The sequence below is a fragment of the Amblyomma americanum genome, chromosome 3 (assembly GCF_052857255.1).
Source record: "Amblyomma americanum isolate KBUSLIRL-KWMA chromosome 3, ASM5285725v1, whole genome shotgun sequence".
In the NCBI taxonomy this organism is placed as follows: Eukaryota; Metazoa; Arthropoda; class Arachnida; order Ixodida; family Ixodidae; genus Amblyomma; species Amblyomma americanum.
The window spans coordinates 48,318,987-48,337,569 of record NC_135499.1 but is presented as its reverse complement, the minus strand read 5'-3'; the positions used below and the strand labels follow the sequence as shown (position 1 = coordinate 48,337,569).

The following is an 18,583-nucleotide window of genomic DNA, read 5'->3' as shown; positions in this document are numbered from 1 at the left end:
GTTTTGTAACGTTGGCGTTGATCCTAACCCCGGTCGGTAATCCTGAGAATGGCTCGAGTGGTGGCAAGTTAAGAAACCACTGTTCAGGAACAATGCAAAACCGTCGAATTATTTTTAACGCTAATGTGAATGCACTTATTCCCCCATCTTTTATGCAAGGAACTTGGGTAGTGCATACAATTTATTTCCGCTGACGTAATATTTGCAACTGGTGTTCGTCGGCGTTCGTAACGTAAAGTCAACTGGTATAGCAATGGTTTCCAATAAAAAATTCCCCAGGTTAATAAAAATGTTTTTGCTCTTTCATCACATTTAGGCTTTCACGGAGCCTTTCCTCTGCTCGGCCATAATGAGGGAGACAATGTAATCGTTTGCTTTCCTGCGCGGACCACACAACCTGTAGCTGCACAGGTCGCATGCTCGCGTACCGTGACCGCGAAGAAGAAAGCGAAAGTAAAAAATTTCTCTAGCCTTTGAACGATTAGCGAACACTGAAAATGAACATGGCGCAAACGATACGTGTCCAACGGCATATAACAGTGGTTTAGGGAAAGAAAAACTGTAGGGGACAGTTAAGGTCCGCATCAAGTGCACTTAATGCGGATGAGATACGTTAATGCGTTTATGGCCATATGTGCTGAATTGGTGATTTTCTACTCTACATTCATAGATCGTTGGGAGCCCTCGTACAACTCCTCCTGCCGCAATGGCGCAGCGGTTAAGCGATTCGCCATTGCCCTGCAGGTGGCTGTTTAAAACACAGCCACCGATGTATCCTGCGACACCCAAGTTGCTCTTCCGCCGCCGCAGTCGCTCAGTGGTTATGGCGCTCGGCTGCTGGCCCCAAAGACGCGGATTCGAACTTGGCCGCAGCGGTCGAATTTCGATGGAGGCGAAATTCTAGAGGCCCGTGTACTGCGCGATGTAAGTGCACATTAAACAACCCGAGGTGGTGGAAATCTCCGGAGCCCTTCACTAGGGCGTCCCTCATAGCCTGGGTCGCTTTGGAGCGTTAAACCCGCATTAACTATAAACCAAGTTGCTCTTCTCGGGGAACCTCTCGCGACCGGTCGTTATTTAACTGCCAGCTGCCACAGTGGGTAGGTTGTGAGGACGTCACAAGGTCACGTGACCTAGGTGGCAGGTTTTCCACCTGCTTTTCCACTCACAACGCGGACACCTATGCCGGAATCTATGCAAAACGAGAGACATAACGCTATCGCGTTAATAGAAACACAACGTAAGGCCCATTCTTTATTGCCATCATAAAATGCACGTGTGGTGCTTTATGTGGCGTAAGCCTACTGATTTGCTTTTTTGCAGGCACGCACCACGTGCGCCGCGAATTACCTTCTGCACTTAAGGCAGTGATCCAAGGCATGCTTATATGCTACGGCGTCACGGCACTTTCGTAGGGCGCGTGGTGCGGCGCAGCGCAGTCAAAACAGAGTCGCGTAATCTAAGGTTCTGTTCCATCAACTTTTTTTTTTATGACGAGCGCCGCTTTGAAAAGGCCGCTCTGATGTCCGACCATTACTCTATTTTTCGTAGTTATAATCGTTCATCGCCCCAAATTCGCCCATGTAGTGCACCTAACTACGTAACGAAGTTTCAAGCCGTGCCCATCACTAACCATCGTACCGGTGTCACCTCACTCAATGCGATGGAAGCCCGGCCTAGCAGAAACAAGGAAGCGTGCATTGGGAAGCGCTTGTGCATATCGATTATCTTTTGTCGCATGTATACTTTCTATATCGAACGGGGCTTGCAGGTATAAAATATGCGCAATTTCCCTCTTTTTCACCAGAGAAGGATTAATATATGCCGGTCGTCGTATCTGTGGCCCATTCCACTTGTCCGCAGGGATTAGTTCAAGCGTGTTCTCTGTAGGTCATAACCTTACACCTCCTATTTTATGAAACCTGATTCAGGCAACCTAGTTGTGCTCGCGTCAAAAGAGGAAGTCCCACGAGGGTAACAGCAGACACCTATTAATACGGGATTTGTATACCATTCGCTCGCGCAAGGAACAGACCTTTATTACTATTTAGCACGAAAATATCCACGAGGATGCAATTTAGTTCGCCAAGCTAACATTACAATTAGCATTAAAATCAAAAGCTGTAAACTACTCAGTTTTCAACACATGTTAAAGAACTGCAGTTAATAAAACTTTATCAGCTTAACGCTAATTATCGCAATGCAGCTATAGATAGCTGTGATACATGAAGAAAGTACAATTTTTTTAAAGTAATATTTTTTTTGTAATTAATCGCTCATAGCGTGATAAGTGAGTTAGAGAGGCAGAGCAAAACGGTGAGTCTGAAAATTAACGTGCACAAAACCAAAGTAATGTTCAACAGTCTCGCAAGGGAACAGCACTTCGCAATTGGCAGCGAGGTGCTCAAAGCGGTAAGGGAATACGTCTACTTAAGGCAGGTAGTGGCCGCTGATACGGAGCATGAGAGGAAAATAAGTAGAAGAATAAGAATGGGGTGGAGCGCATATGGCGCATATGCCAGCTTACCAATATCCCTCCAGAAAAAAGCATAGAACAGCTTTAACTTACCGGTACTCACCTATGGGGCAGAAACGTGTAGGCTAACGAAGAATATTCAGCGTTAGTTAAGGACAACGCAGCGAGCCATGAAAAGAAAAATGATAGGTGTAACGTTAAGAGACCGGAAGCGGGCAGAGTGGGTGAGGGAACAAACGTGGGTTGATGACATCCTAGTCTAAATCAAGACGATGAAATAGGCTTGAGCAGGGCATGTAATGCGAAGGCAAGATAACCGCTGGACCTTAAGGGTAGCGGAGAGGATTCCAAGAAAAGGGAAGTGTGGCAAAAGGCGGCATGAATTGAGGTGACCGGATGAGATTAAGAAGTTTGCGGGGATACGGTGGCCGCAGCTAACGAAGGACGGGGTTAATTGGAGAGACATGGCCTTTGCCCTGTAGTGGGCGTAGTGAGGCTGATGATGACAACTACACTGAAATCCTGCCTATGTGGGCTACTGTCAAAGTATGCACCAGTTATCTGAAAGTATCAAAATATTTATAAGTTTGTATCAGGCCTTATTCGCGAGGAAAAACCTTATAGGAGGTTTGATGTTGATCTTTTGCTGTGGCTTGCAAAGGATGGCGAAGGCCACCTCTTTGAGCCTGTAGCTTCATTTCCCACGCCCATGTTATCAGTATGGATAAATTTCAACGGCGTTATAAATTGGTCTATAAATTCGCCATTTTCTTTAAATACATTTTGAATCCTAGACTTCTAACCTTATGCCACCTCTCTGCTTTTCAGTAAAACGTTATGTGAAGAACGCCCGAGGAAATTGGACGATAACAGGCTGGCGACTTATGTTTTCAAATACTTATACAGAAAGAGCGTTGACTCACAATGGCGGAAAAGGACTTGCTAACTTCAATCGCACTAGCTTCAATCGCAGATGCCTTCACACGACCATTGTTATCTCTAAACTCTAGAGCCTCAAGGAAAATGATTGTGCCTGCATCGACATCAGGATGGGTGCGATCACATTCGAGTTTAAGATGTTCACTGTTTCGAAGGATTATTTATGTAGCTTCCCGGTCGGAAACACGCTGATTTAGCTTAAAAGGATAGGCAACTGCCTCCTGAGTTATCATAGAGCGATTCCTTCCTGATCTGCTTTTTCTAATTTCGATATGTTCTACGCTCTGTTTCTTTTTCATTGAATTAATCTAGTTTTTACATTCAGCGATTTTTAACTGTCGTATAAAGCTCTTTATTTCTCCGTCCTTGTGTACTGCATACTTCCAGGTTAGTATCCTAGTACTTTCGCACCATTGTGAGTCAACGTTCTTTCTGTAATTTTAAACCCTCAGCTGCCTGCCATTTATCGTACAATTTTCTCCGGCGCTCTTCATATAACATTTCACTTTGAGCTCCCCGTGCTTCGAACGATGCCGACTCTATATCTCCCCGTACTCTCTCGTTTGTAGCTTTGCCGTGGCCATCTAACGTTAATCTTCCAACAGCCCTCCGATTTATTTCTCTCCATGACTCAACATATGCGTTTAGGCACAAAACTGCATTCCCGAAGGTAAGCCTTGGCGCCATTACTCCTTTGCAGGTACCTCTCAGTACTTGAAATTTTTTTGCACCCCCACAATGTTCCATGTTTTCTTATCCCTTCGCCCTTTTGCCCTAAGAAACAATTAGTGTTTTTCCATGCAAGTCTGTCCTTCGTTTACTCATACACCGAGATAATTGTATTATTAAAGACATGAGAACGCAAAAATGGCCACACGAACTAGTAAGGGAACAGGACGAGCGCTGCAGTGCAGCGCTCGTCCTGTTCCCTTACTCGTCCGTGTTGCCATTTTTGCGTTCACATGTCTTTCACGAATACGCACCAACAAGCCGAGTTGCAAGTACTTCTTAATTGTATTATGCCGCTCGGGAAGCAGTCCTAATAATAGGCCCGTTATCATCGGCTAATCCAAACTGAATCCAAACAACTAGATATCCTGATTCGTACAGCCATGAAAATAGTTGCTGCTATAGCCGTCTGGTCCGCGACCTGGAGACTGCTATAATTAGGCGGCCACAATACAATGAGCTTATTGAAGGCCATAAAATAAACCACTTGAAAGGCCCAAGCGTACCCTGACGGGCGGGCATGTACTGGAGCAGCTCGGGCACCGGACCTCCAGTCATGGTCCCTGTGAATCTAGTGGCATCACCCCGGAATAAAAGTTAACACCAGAAAGGATGTCGTTAACTGCAATTCTGTGGCCGCGCACTCAAAATCAAGAGATAAGTACACAAGATGACCTTCACTACTGGCTCAGCTGTCTCTGCTTTGAAAAGCGAGATTTTTCACACTTCATCGAATCGAGTATGCCTTTCTTGCCTCTCGTCGAAACAACACTGGTAGAAGCTACAGAAAATTTTACAGAAGGAAACCTTAGAAAACTTTTCAATGCGCGAATGTTGGTCGAGACAACTCCAGGAACAGATTAGCCTTTCTCGCGTGAATTCCTCGTCCTCTTTGTACCGCTAAGCCCCACATCGCTTCAGTATTTTGGTGCGCACTTTGCGTGCCCAGAAGGAGATCAATTCACTTTAAAGAACACCCGGTAGCAGAAACTAATCCGGAGACCTAGAGGACCCAGGCTCAATCCTGGCCGCGGCGGCCGCGATTCGATAGACTCTAAACGGAAGGCGCCTGTGCGATGACAGTGCACGTTAAAAATCTCCGGGTGGCTGAAATTATTCCAGAGCCAACCACTGCGCCACTTCTTTCTTTATCACTTCTTTCATTCGCTAACTCATCATTTGTAACATGGCGCGGTTGAGGCGTACACCGAGAAGCGATACATGTACTGTGGTTTTCCACTCTTCAAAAACCAATTTTGAGGTTGCGATTCATGCGACATATCCGCCGCGGTGGCTGAGTGGTTAGAGCGCTCGGCTACCGATCCAGAGTACCCGGGTTCGAATCCGACCGAGGCGGCCGCGTTTCTATGGAGGCGAAACGCTAAGGCGCCCTTGTGCTGTGCGATGTCAGTACACGTTGAAGTTCCCCAGATGGTCGAAATTACTCCGGAGTCCTTCACTACGGCACCCCTTTCTTCCTTTCTTCTCTAAGTCCCTCCTTTATCCCTTCCTTTACGCCGCGGTTCAGGTGTCCGCCTATATGTGAAACAGATACTGCGCCATTTCCTTTCCCCCAAAACTAATTTAATTTATGCAACAAGTAACGGGTCGTATCGCTGCAACCTCCTCCTACGCGAAAAAACTAAGAGGGACCAAGTAAGGAAAGAGGGATGGTCTCGCAAGGAATCTACAGTTCATTTACCCGGCGGAAACGAGCAGTTAGTAACCGCAGTGTAATTGCAACAAACGCACTTAGAATGTTTCTTCTCTGTATGACAGTGAGAGGGGTCATGGCAGCCTGTAGCTGCCATGCCTGTAGTCTGTAACTGCCATGGAAGCATGGGAGCATGTAGGTGATGTAGCCCACTAGGCGCGGCCATTGTGTTAGGCAAAGTGCATCGGGAAGAGTAGCCGCGCTTACACATGCGGTAAGTGCATACCGTCATTTCAGCTCGACTGCTTTAAGATGAGAAACAGAACGCTATCATTCTGGCCAACATTGAAGAAAAAAAGCGCCAATTTTTCAGAAAATCAATTTGTGTGATTCTACATATGTGACCGGCGCTAGTTAATTTCCGTTACACCCGATAATACGTTTATCTCGCATGCTTAAAAAGTCCGCAAAAAGACAAACGGACGAAGAAAGGACACAAGTACGAGTGCTAACCAACAAATGAAACTTTATTGGAGACAGCAACATGCACAAATAGGAAACAAAACTAAACAAAAACTCGAAAGCAGCAATTGTCACAAGAATGAGTGGTCACTCACCAGGTGACCACTGTGACTACCCGTGTTCTCGAAGGGCTTTGAGAAAATTTTATACACGAGATTAAATAACTTTTTCAATAGAATAGGCATAATTTCGGATGCGCAGTATGGTTTCAGAAAGGAAAGGTCCACAGAGTCAGCACTCCTTACGCTAAAAGAACACATTATCCAAAATTTTGAAAACCGACAAATTACCCTTGGGTTGTTTATAAACTTTAGCAAGGCTTTTGACTCTCCATGATGATATTTTAACTGAAAAACTCTTAATAAATGGCGTTCGTGGTAAACCTCTTCAGCTATTCAAATCATATTTGGGAAACAGATCACAATGCGTTTGTATTAACAATCGAATGTCATCCCCCTCACAGATATTAAATGGCATCCGCAAGGGAGCGTGCTAGGTCCTCTTTTATTTCATCTATTCATTAACGACATAGTTTTTGTCGACACGACAGTTAATTTCGTTATATATGCTGATGATTTCAATATTCTCCTTTCAGGTACAGATGCAAATATTTTAGCGATCAGATGTAATCATTTGCTTGAAAAAATTGGTCCTTGGTCACAATCAAATCAGCTTAAAATCAATACTAAAAAAAACAAAGGTCATGCTTTTCCGGGCTGGTAATAAAGTATTCGTTTTAGATCAACCAATTAGATTTGATGGACAGGATAATGAAGTGGTTGAGCAGCACAAGATTCTTGGCGTTACATTCTCCTCATATTTAACATGGTATTTACACTTTGAGAAATTATGTAAGAAGCTTTCCTCTGCAACTGGGGCAATATCACGTACACGCGCCATTCTTCCGGTAAAAATAAAACTTCAAATATATTACGCTTTGTTTGCCTCACAAATTAATTACTGCAGCTTGGTGTGGCTAAAAACAACTAAAAAGAACCTAAGCAAAATTCTCGTGGTACAAAAAAAAGGCTATTCGTCATATATTTTGTCTAGATTATCTAACTTCCACCCTACATTTTTTCCAGAAGTACGAAATTCTTTATGTAAACTGCATGTATGAATACAGACTCTTACGCTAACATCACTTTTCACCTGTCAGCTTTCGGTCCTTTTAGCAATTTCTGGTCCATTGCAGCATCACACTAAAATCCTAAACACACGCAGTGTAAAGACACACGGCTCGTACCCTTTTTCCGCACCGATTACAAGCTCCAGTCTTTACGTCACAATCTTCCGTCCGTATTAAACAAATATCAACACATGAAATGTTTGACCCCTGTTCAATTGCTACAGCTTTTTTCCAAATGGTAATGCGTTTTTTGTTTTTTTTTGTTACAATGTTTCTTAGTTATTCTTTTACAGCTTCCCTCCAATTGCTCACGAAGATGCCTTCTCATTATTCATGCGGATTGTGTCAATATGTAACAAAAAATGCAGTCTTTGTGTACACATTTTCTATCGAACTACGTGGAAATGATTCTTATTTTTTGTAAAGCTGACTATTTCATGTTAACCTTTTTTCATCATTTTTTAGTGTTATTATTATTTAGTGGTCTCGTCTATGCTGCCTTGTAAAGGTTGCCTGGGCCTCGTCAAGCTGTTTGATTACAGCTTTTAGCCCGGGTGACCCACCAGCCTTTCTGGTAAATAAAGATTAGTTAAGTTCAGTTCAGTATCAGAGAGGATCTGAAGGCTAATCAGATTATCGTTGGAACTTGTAGGAGGAGGCAAAAAACTGAAATTCCCTCTTTGTTAACCCTACCGAGGTTTGACTGGTACAGTTTGACTATTCATGCGTATGTGGAAGGCTACCTTAAGTTCACGCACCAGCTGGCCACGATGCCTGAAAAGAATCGTCGCTCTGGCAATCAACACTGCGCGCTGATTTTTTCTCTTTTCATCATTGTCGCAACACGTGCGCAAAGCTTCAGCAGATTTTTAAGCGATTCCTCGACTAGCAGTGTTATGTGCTCCCCAATACCTCTCATTATTACATTGGCTTGTTTGGCCTATGTATAAAGCGCCACATATCAACCTCAACTTGTACACTGCCCCGACACAACAAGAAACTAACGGGGCTGTGTGCTTGAGGCTACACTTGTTTCTTCTTTTCCTTTTCCAGCATCATTCTTCCTGCTGCGCGATTGAGAACGAATTTCGGCCAACTTCCGAGAGGCGTAAAATACCATCGGGACATCGTAGCGCCCAAGAACGTTTTAGAGCTCAAGCACTACTTCACAATGTCAAACCGAAGCAAGAATCTTGTGGTGTGCCTGACCTTGATGGTGCCGAAATGAAATAAATATTGCCGCCACTGGATTTAAAACCCACGGTGGCGCGAATAGATGAGCTTTTCTGGCAACTGCACTAGAGCACAATGCTTTCGCCGCAGCCGATCATGCCTCATGTTATAGTCGTCTACATCAACTTTCATCTGCGGCGCAAACATATCACGTCAGCTTAACCTTGATCACAGCTTATCCTTAGTCTGATCGCAGCTAGACGTGCCGACGACCCAGCAAAACAAAGCCATGAGCCAACCAGTCTTAACAGGTGATTTCGCACGTCTACTCGGTTTAACTACGTTAAAGCACCACAGCTTTTTAAGTCCATGCGCCATTCTGTTCACGTACGGTATCACTGGTACATCGCCATGGGTTTGTGCCACGTGCTAAATTTAACCCAAAACCAGGCAGACCTCTCCTGTTCCATTAAAGTCCTTCTACTCCTCGTAAATTTAGCTCATCTTGTAATTATGCTATAAGCCTGCACGATAACCGCATCCCTTGAGTATGGTGACGTGTGAGCTATCACATTCATGCATTCAGTGATGGCAGGATTTGATGATGGCTGATTTTAGACATTTTTAGGCACTATGATTGCCTGATGCTACGCAATATGATGCCATCTCTTATGAACGAGAGAAATGTTCCATTGCCACAATAGTGTTTTTGCTAAATAATTAGCAGTCCCACACCTGCACTTTTATGCATTTTTTCCCCATTTCACTATCCTCTGTTTACTTCAGTAAACCCTGTTTGTCTTTCTTGTGATATACCTTGCTTATGTCTTGATTTTGTATCAGATCCTTCCATGTTTCACACGTTGATTTTGCATCCGCGTTTGTTGCTAATGCGATGTTTAGGGGCCATCGACCTCATCAAGCCCGGTTAGATATAGGCTTTTTGTTCACGGTCCTCATCATATGTAATTTTGATGTCCGAATAAAATGGGGGGAAATTGAAGTTACGATCCCATTTTTAAAGGTTTAGAAGTGACCTGACGAGTATTCAAGCAGTGGCTTCTTACATTTGGTGCGGTAGGACCAGCAAACATGACCATGGCGTAGAAACAGTAACACGTCAAGAAACTGAAGCGTACAAACTTTCGGGACTTTACTGTAAACTTAACGCTGAGCTGCCTTCTTTGATCAGTTTTATGACGTCTACAACACCGCGCCTGAGGTTAGAGCCAGACGACAACACGAGATATTCGTTCATGTACCTAGAGATTTTCAGATCTCACCCCACTGAATTTTGTGCGATGAATTTATCTATCGTAACAATTAAGATATTGTGAGAATAAGGGCCAGAAAAAGAACCTGTGCAGACATCGTTATGTTGAAACAAGAATTTTCCATTCCGTCTTATGACTGTTGAACCCAGATAAAAAGACAGTTTTGCAAAAAAAAAAACTCAACGGAGACACCACGTCTAGACACGAACGCAGCATCATCGTTGTCCATCGTGGTACACTCCTGAACAGTCTCCATGAGCTCGACATGTGGCATTGAATAATATAATCCCATGCCCACGCTGAAAACGATACACTGTCCTGGATTCTTGGCGTCCCTAAGCAGATTCACGACAAACGCCGAAATCGCGATGAGGAACAGATCGTCCAGCGTGAAAGCCGTCAGGTGCTTCTTTAAGCAGATGGCGACTGCATGCTGCGCGGTGTCTCGCTCTGAAACAATGGCGAGGAAGGAGATGCATTCTTTGTGGGTTTTAGAGGAGAAAAATACGCCCAACTAAAGGTCTTTCGTCTTTTTGACGCCGCTCGTCAGCATATTCAAGTGGAGAATCAACAAACTGAAAGCTTTCTCTTTTACCCTCTTCCATTTGAAGGCTATCTCCTTGAACGTCTTCCAAATGGCAGTTTCAGTTTTTTCCGTGAACGTCTGGCATATGAATAGGGCAAATTGTATCAGTCAAACTTAGATAGGATTTACAGAAGCCTCCTCACTCGTGTTTCAGCGATAGTCTGAGTGAATAAGGTCTTTTATGACATCTGATGAGTGACGATTCACTGCCGCTTTCGAGGTCTTGCTAGGTTTGGTTTCCTATTTATACGTGTTTGTGCCCCGAATAAAGTTTCAGTTACGACTTAGCGCTTGTCCCCGTGTTCTTTTTTCGACCGTTCGTCTTACTGGGCGCTTTTTCAACGATGCATTAAAACTAGAGGTGGGGATCATAACCAGGGCGAGCCCTCATCAAGGCATCCTCACCCTTACGTCATGAAGATTTCGTTCGATGAGGTTAGAGTGAGGGAAGATGGGCATAAGAAAATTCGTGAGGACGAGGGTGAGAGAGGAAAGACATGATGAGGTGAGGGTGAGGAAGGGCAAGATGCGCTGTCTTAGGCGAGGGCGTTGGCCCGACCTGTACTCCAGGCTAATGTTTTTGTCTGTGCAGTCCATTATGGATTCACGTTTTATAGCGCTAGTTCTTAGGGTGAAGGTTCCCGGGGTAGACATTCGTGTAGTCTGAAGGTACATGAGACGAACATGAAAGGCGAAGAGCCGCACGTCTTTTCTGTCGCCGCGATGTGCTGTACCGCTGACAATTCTATGCCGAAAAAAGCGCTCTTTTAACTTAAAAAAACTATATTTAAAAACTGTGTAAAATATTAGATGAAACACCCTGTATAGTGCACTAACAAGGAAGCACTAACCGGACCGTGCATATGTTCGCCGGTCCAATGGGAACTGTCGTATGGCTGCAAAAATTTTCATTATCAGCCCCGAGTATCTCAGATGATCACAGTGTACAGTAAAACGCAGCAATGATACCTAGTAAGGCTGTTGATTAAGAACTTCTAAGCTTTGTTTCCGGAAACGAAGTCCGATTTCAGCTCAGCGAGTTTTCAAAAAACTGACTGCAGCGAAAAAACGCTTCTACGAAATTCCGCTGTCAAATCAAAGCCTGCTGGTGGCGCTGGTGTGGATTTTTTTCATTCGCACTGAGTACTTCAGTACAGTCGTATCTTCTTTCTAATTTCTAGTTTAGTTGGAAGTGGGGTATAGGGAAACGGTGCCGCAATGTCGTGGGCAATGCCAACCACTGTAGTAATACCATGGAAATAAATCATCAGCTTAACCACCTTGGTCTCAATCATGGCTCGCTCTGCCTTGCATTGTGCGATGTGCTATAAAGGAGAAGTGATGCTGCTCTCCAAATAACAGGAACGCATCTCTTGGTTTATTTCTATCTCTGTAGAGACGTGTGACCACGTAATCGTGCGCCTGGTTTTATGAACCAAATTTCTTGCAGGCACGATAGCGAATTGACACTCAGCAAATGGGTAATGCGTAGACTTGCAAGCAAAAAAAAAAATCAGGGGTGGTTTAGCTTGGGGTTAACCACAAATTATTGTGGGCTAGCACCTGGCCCTGGTGCGTATGACAACTTTATATGCTCCTCCTTGACCTGAACTGATTTTCTTGGGTTGATATATATTATAATGTAAGTTTGCTTGATATTGCATAATTTTAGACATTTACTGCGGTAGAACTGGTGATTCTCTACTTTCACAGACCTCTGTTAGTCCTGATTTCGCTCCTGGCGCAGAGATGCAGTGGATAAGCTACGCCTCACTGCTCTGCGATGGTAGGTGTTGCCATCGGCGGTACTTGCGAGACTTCTGTTGTTCCTGAGTAATCTCTCGCGACTAATCAGTAATTGAACTGCGACGGTGGTCAGTTTGCTCACAATCCGATGGGCAGCTTGTGATAACGTCAGCACGTCAAGTTCGCACTGCTGATACATATATGGACCGCAACCAACTTGCCCGGCAGATGGTGTTCTTAACATCTTGCCTGTATGAAATGTCAAGCTCCCGAGCTGTGCTTGAAATGTCGTCGTCTTCGTCATCTTCCCGCACTCACGCGTGTTAAATTGCGTCTCTCACGCCGTAGTTTGAAAGCGTGGTCTTCTTCATCCATCCGTGCGCATGGAAGCTTCATCAGGCGAGCATGCAGCAAACCGCATGAAATGGCGGGAGATTAGAAGCAGTGAAATTCGCAACCAAACCTGTCAGTTGGAAAAATAAAGTTTACTCTCTCTCTCAGAAGACCCAATGCTATCGCAATATCATCGGGTAATCATAATTAAGCGACCTACAAATTTTCCTTTTTTTGAGTCTATTCTGCACTTAGCACTTATTATAATTGTGATAAACGCTATTGCATCGTTTTCTAAATATTCTAGGTGTTCGTAAGTTTTTGTACAAAGATGGAACAACGCGCTGACTCGTTTTAGCAGTGCATGTAGATAAGAGTGAAATGTTATAAGTGCCGTGCATATGTATGCATGCAATGAAATTTTGGGGCGCAACTCGTAACTGTGTCGGTTTTGTCTCACGTATTTGCCCAACCAACGCACTCACTCACGCACGCACGCACGCACGCACGCACGCACGCACGCACGCACACACACACACACACACACACACACACACACACACACACACACACACACACACACACACACACACACACACACACACACACACACACACACACACACACGCACGCGCACACGCACGCACACGCGCACGCACGCACGCACGCACACGCACACGCACAACAATATAAGCATCTAGCCTCTCGTTTAATAGCACCTTGAGGGCTCGTATTATATTATTAGTACTCAGTATTATCGCCAAAAGTTGCCGACTACAAAAAAAAACTGGAGTTTTAAAACGACTGTTAGTGAAGGTGAGAGATGGCAGACGATGTGAGGGCTGGGGGAGGCCACGAAATTTTTCGAAGTGAGGGTGAGGAAGGGCCGGGTAAATTTCCAAAATGAGGGTGAGGGCAGGTCATCGATTAGAGAGTGAGGGTGAGGGAGGAAAAGAAAAATGAGGGCATTTGCCCACTACTGATTATGAACAAGTTGCCTAACTTTAAATATAAGTTCATGTATGTCCTATCGCAAACCATCTAAGGTAATAAAAATGCATTTTGTCTGCTGATGCAGAGAGTTGAAGAACACGCTTCAGATGTTCAGTTCATCAGTGTTTTCTTGCTTTTCCTCTTTGGCTGGGGCAGCGAAACGAACTTACTGGCCCACTTTTGCCAGACATCCTAAGAAAAGAGAAAGACGAGGGAAAAGCAACATAACGTATTCCGATGCAAGTCCGTATCAGACGTTCTCACGGCAGGTGGAGCAGTAATCACGAGATTAGTTGCCCGCGCTGCATCTACCGCTTCGCACCCTGCTCAGCCAGAGTGCTGCCAGCGGCCAACGGCAGCCAACTCGCGGCGCTGGCTATTGCAAGAGATTAACAGAGCGTGAAGCGGTAAAAGAGTGGGCGCGCAGGGCATCACGTTTATTGGCGGCCACATCAGCGTGTCGGCACATGCCCGGGTTCAGCAGAGGCGCTCAGTGCCTGCTTTTCAGTTCCTCGGGTTGCTGTAAGTGCTGCAGGGGAGAAGAAACAACGAAAGAAACGAAAACATCAGATCGTAAGTCCTTCAGAGCTAACGTTGAATATCATGTTCGACACCACCCGGTCCTCATGCTCTGTACTGTGCTTTAGAAGATCTGATTTACGACTCACCTACGACGGTTTATCACCGACATAACGCCTGCCCCTTGTTTTCTTTAGCAGCAGCCAGCTTTATTGGTTAGTGGCGACGGGATGTATTCAGCATTGTCAACACGCATTTTGTAACGAAAAATCTTTGGCTTGACTCCCTAGTTGATTAGTGTAATGGGGTTGAATATGGCCCGATGGGTGTCGGAACACCTTCCGTTACGCGGCTCTTCAATTTTGTCCATTTCTTTGCCACAATTTGCGGTATGCCTGCAGTCTGGTGTTCCGCCGACTTGTTAGGATACGCGCAAATGCAGCGAGATGCGTACACTCGTCGCCAAGATACATGATGAAGAATTTGCCTACCACTGGAAACTGCTGTATCCCCTCTGCGCATTGAATTAGAGTCGACCATGTTATCAACACCTGCCGTCAATAAGAACAACAGGCGCGCTCCGAAATCTTTAAGTGGGCATAACAGCAGCTTTGTGATGCGGCCCTTCAATTTAGTGTCTGTAATGCGTACGGGTTCTCAGGGTAATGAAATAAATAAATAGTTGGTTTATGGAGGTTTAACGTCCCAAAGCGACTCAGGCTATGAGAGACGCCGTAGTGAAGGACTCCGGAAATTTCGACCGCCTGTGGTTCTTTAACGTGCACTGACATCGCACAGCACACGGGCCTCTAGAATTTCGCCTCCATCGAAATTCTGCCTCCGCGGCCGGGAAAATAAATAAATAGATAAACTCTTTGAAACGGCTATTGGGTGCTATCAGAAAACACTTTAATGCGGAAGTAATGTATTGCAAACTGTGATAGACTGCTCAAAAACAAAATGAACAAAGCTCCAACGGGAGCCTCAATCATCTAGCCAAGTTTTTGACAACGTTGTGAAAGGTTGTAAAAACGTTGGGTGACGGACTGAGGCTCCGTTCTGACATTTATTCACTTTTGTCTCTGTTGTCAACAATCCCATATTTCTTATCTCTATCGTATGACAGACCGCGGCAGTCGACAAACGCCCATAGGCTTGAATGGCGCTTTTTTTATTTGTAACAATTCAACGGAGGTCGACAGAACGCCTGCAAGCTACGGCGGTGGCATTCCCCAACGTAAAACGGCAGGTTTGAAGGCTCCATCTCGTGGCAAAATGCGCAAATGGCGCTCTTATGTAGGCTGAAAGACTGGTGCCGGAGGTCGCGTGACACTTTGACTGCCAGACATCGGATATGGTTCTAAGACCTGATGCTGTGATAGCAAACAATGCCGAGCCCTTGCACACCTAGAAATTCCTGAGATATCTGAGCTGCAGCTATCAGACGCCATTTACTCGCGATGTGCGTATAAATGCACGGTACCCTCTCGGTGATGAATTACTTGCAACTCTTACATGTGGAATGGTTTTGAGTTTCAATATTGACCGTGACGATTTATTCTAGCGCTGCTCTATTTACACAGTGCATTCCATTTCAGTAGTCCGTTTCGAAATAAAGGCATTAAGTTGCGCGACTTTGAAGGGCAGTGCACTTACGGCTGATCCGGCTCATGAAAGGGAAAAAATTTAAAGAATAAGAATGGGTGGAGCGCATATCGCAGGGTCTCTCTGATCATGAATGGCAGTTTACAAATATGGCTCAAGAGAAAATTATAGACAACCGCTGTATCTTACCAGCACTCACCTATGGGGCAGAAACTTGGAGGCTAACGAAAAGGGTTCAGCTTAAGTTAAGGACAAAGCAGCGAGGTATTGAAAGAAAAATTATAGGTGTAACGTTAAGAAACCGGAAGCGGGCAGACTGGGCGAGGAAACAAATTCGGGTAAATGACATCCTAGTCGAAATCGAGCGGATTCCAAGAGAAGGCTAGCGTAGCAGGGGGCGGCAGAAAGTAAGGCGGGCGGATGAGATTAAGAAGTTTTCGAGGATACGGTGGCCGCAGCTGACAAAGGACAGGGTTAATTGGAGAGACATGGGAGAGGCGTTTGGCCTGCAGTGGGCGCGGTCAGGCTGATGATGATGATAATGCATTTGATATTTTTTCTTTGCGATTGCGGTTAAAGTCGACGATTAGCTTGGTGCCAAGAACGCAGAGGCTTCCGCAGCTGACCGTTCGCAAGAAGTATGCATCCTCTTAATAGTTGCAAGGGAGCATAAAGTACCTAAGGGACTGTGTAGAGTTGTACTTTGAGGGAATGTAGGCAAAGGCGAGAGGCGGTAACCGGACAGAATGCGCTGTAAAAACTGCGATAATAACGCGGTAGAAGCAGCGGCTCGTGAAACTTCGTTGTTACATCTTGGGGCCAAAAGATTATGTAAAACTTTGACGTCAATTTGGCCGCGCCATGGCGTTTATTCAAGGGACTCGCACTATTCGCTACTTGCTTGTGGGTGTATACGCTACGCTGTGCGAAATTAAGAAATGACTTTTTTTCTACGTCGGAGTTTGCCTGTTTTCGTGTACTCTAAGAGCGAAAGTTGCGTATGCACGCTGAAATTATGCTTTCAAAATAGATCAAAATAAGTACTTGTCATTTTCTAAATCAATAAACTCGAGAACAAAGCATACTAAGCACATTACCGAGTACAGATTTCAGAGTGACACTTTCAAATCTTCGTTCTTTCCACAAGCCATCCGAGATTGGAATGCGGTGCCGAATGATGTGGTCACCTGTAATTCGTTTGATGCCTTTTTAGAAGGATTGTGAAATCTTGAATCAGAATAATTGCACTGTTTTGGAAATGTTTGTTTTTATTGTGTTTTCCGCACGCATGATTTATCAGATTGTATTGCATTGCTTTTTTCCTTTTTTCAAGTTCTTTTGCAAGCAATTATTACTGTTTTCATTCCTGCACTAAACTCACCGTAACCGTTTTTTTATGTGTGTATGTAATTTATTCCTGTCCTGCGAAAGCTTCCACAATGAGGCTAGCAGTATGTTGTAAATAAATAAATAAATTGACCGAAATATTCAATCTTTGCTTTCACGTTCAGGAGGTCGTAATACTTCACCACAACTGACATCGGTACCTTCGTTATAGAAATTGCTGTGAAGTGCCAGACTCGCAGTGAGCTCGGCGATGCCGCGAATGCACTTATGTTTGATAATGACACAAGGCACATAAGGTACGACAGCACGTGCCGCATAAATGGGTTTAAAATAGTTATCTTAATCTCTGCGAGTACTGTTCGGACGTCGATTGAAACGTTAGAGATTCTAAAATGTCTTCATTTGATAGAAGAAGGAAATCGCAACTTTAGTGGCATTGGTTAGAGAAAACAGTGTAAATGTTCAATCAGACGTGCGAATCATAATTAAAACACCACTCTGAAATTAACTCTGTATTTGCTGTATTCACAAAGCGTATACCTAAAAGGACGATAAATTTCAATTGGTGCAAGAAATGGCAGAATGGAGCTCAGGCAACCATGTGGCATATATTGTTTACTTGTTGTTACTTACCAAAATTCAAAGCAGGTCACAAGAAACTTCACGTGGTGTCGCTATTGCGAGGCGACGGCTCAAAATCGTGAGATCGGTTTTCAAGATCAATGATCGGGGGTTGGTGAGCGTATGAGTGCTTTGGCATTAAAAGCGCAGACCATTTGAAGTCGAGTTTTAGCAACTGGCACTACACTTCTTTGAATGCAGCCCCACAATGGAGGTGGAAGTGAAGGCCAACCATAGTCCAGGCGGGGGCAAGCTTGCACGCAAGAAGCGCCTCACGAAGAAAGTCGGCGGAGGACGGAAGTCCATCGTGGCCACAACTGCGGAGGAGCACGGGGATGGCGGAACCCCGCCGCGCAGTGACCAGACTCCAGACTCCCAAAGCGGCAGGGTAGCGTATTTGCACAGTTATTTGGCGAAATTTGTTCCTGACTTTTATTCAGTTTCATTTCGGGGTAGAGGTCGGAGAAGTATGAAGCTGTCTCTCCATGTGGACCGAAATGAACTTTCCAGTGCAACGAAAGATGGAAAAAGGAAAGCCTTGTAGCTGCTGAGCAAAGGGCAATGGCGGCAGATAAGGATTAAAAATTGTACACCGGTCGAAATATGGTAGAGAATGCGAGCTCTGAAAGCTTGCCACCCTGTATGCGCGAGGCATAATAACCCCGAGGGTAAGGCAAGCACGAGAATGGATAGTGTTTCAGTAATGACGAACATAACAAATAAACTAGCTTGAGAAATTATTTGCATATTTCTTCAACATCCTTTTCTCAAAAAGATGTAATGTAAGTCGGTAATAAGGCCAGAGAAGCTTTAACCTTTAATTGACAAACAGAGAAGCGTTTGTTCTATAGCTCTTCTCATTTGTGTCTGTATTGCAAATGCCCTGTACCACTTCCTGGAACTATGAACAATTTAGCGTGTCTGCAAGATCTCTTAA

The 18,583-nt window shown here is 44.6% G+C and overlaps 1 protein-coding gene across 1 annotated transcript in view; it reads left to right on the top strand.

The window, feature by feature from the left end:
* The window catches only part of LOC144124575 (uncharacterized), a 102,932-nt gene that overhangs the window by 33,994 nt on the left and 50,355 nt on the right, over positions 1-18,583 (top strand). The window contains exon 2 of the mRNA XM_077657319.1: positions 17,848-18,034. Within this exon, the coding sequence (XP_077513445.1) occupies positions 17,855-18,034 (180 nt within the window). The 5' untranslated portion in view covers positions 17,848-17,854. The remainder of the gene's footprint in view (positions 1-17,847; positions 18,035-18,583) is intronic.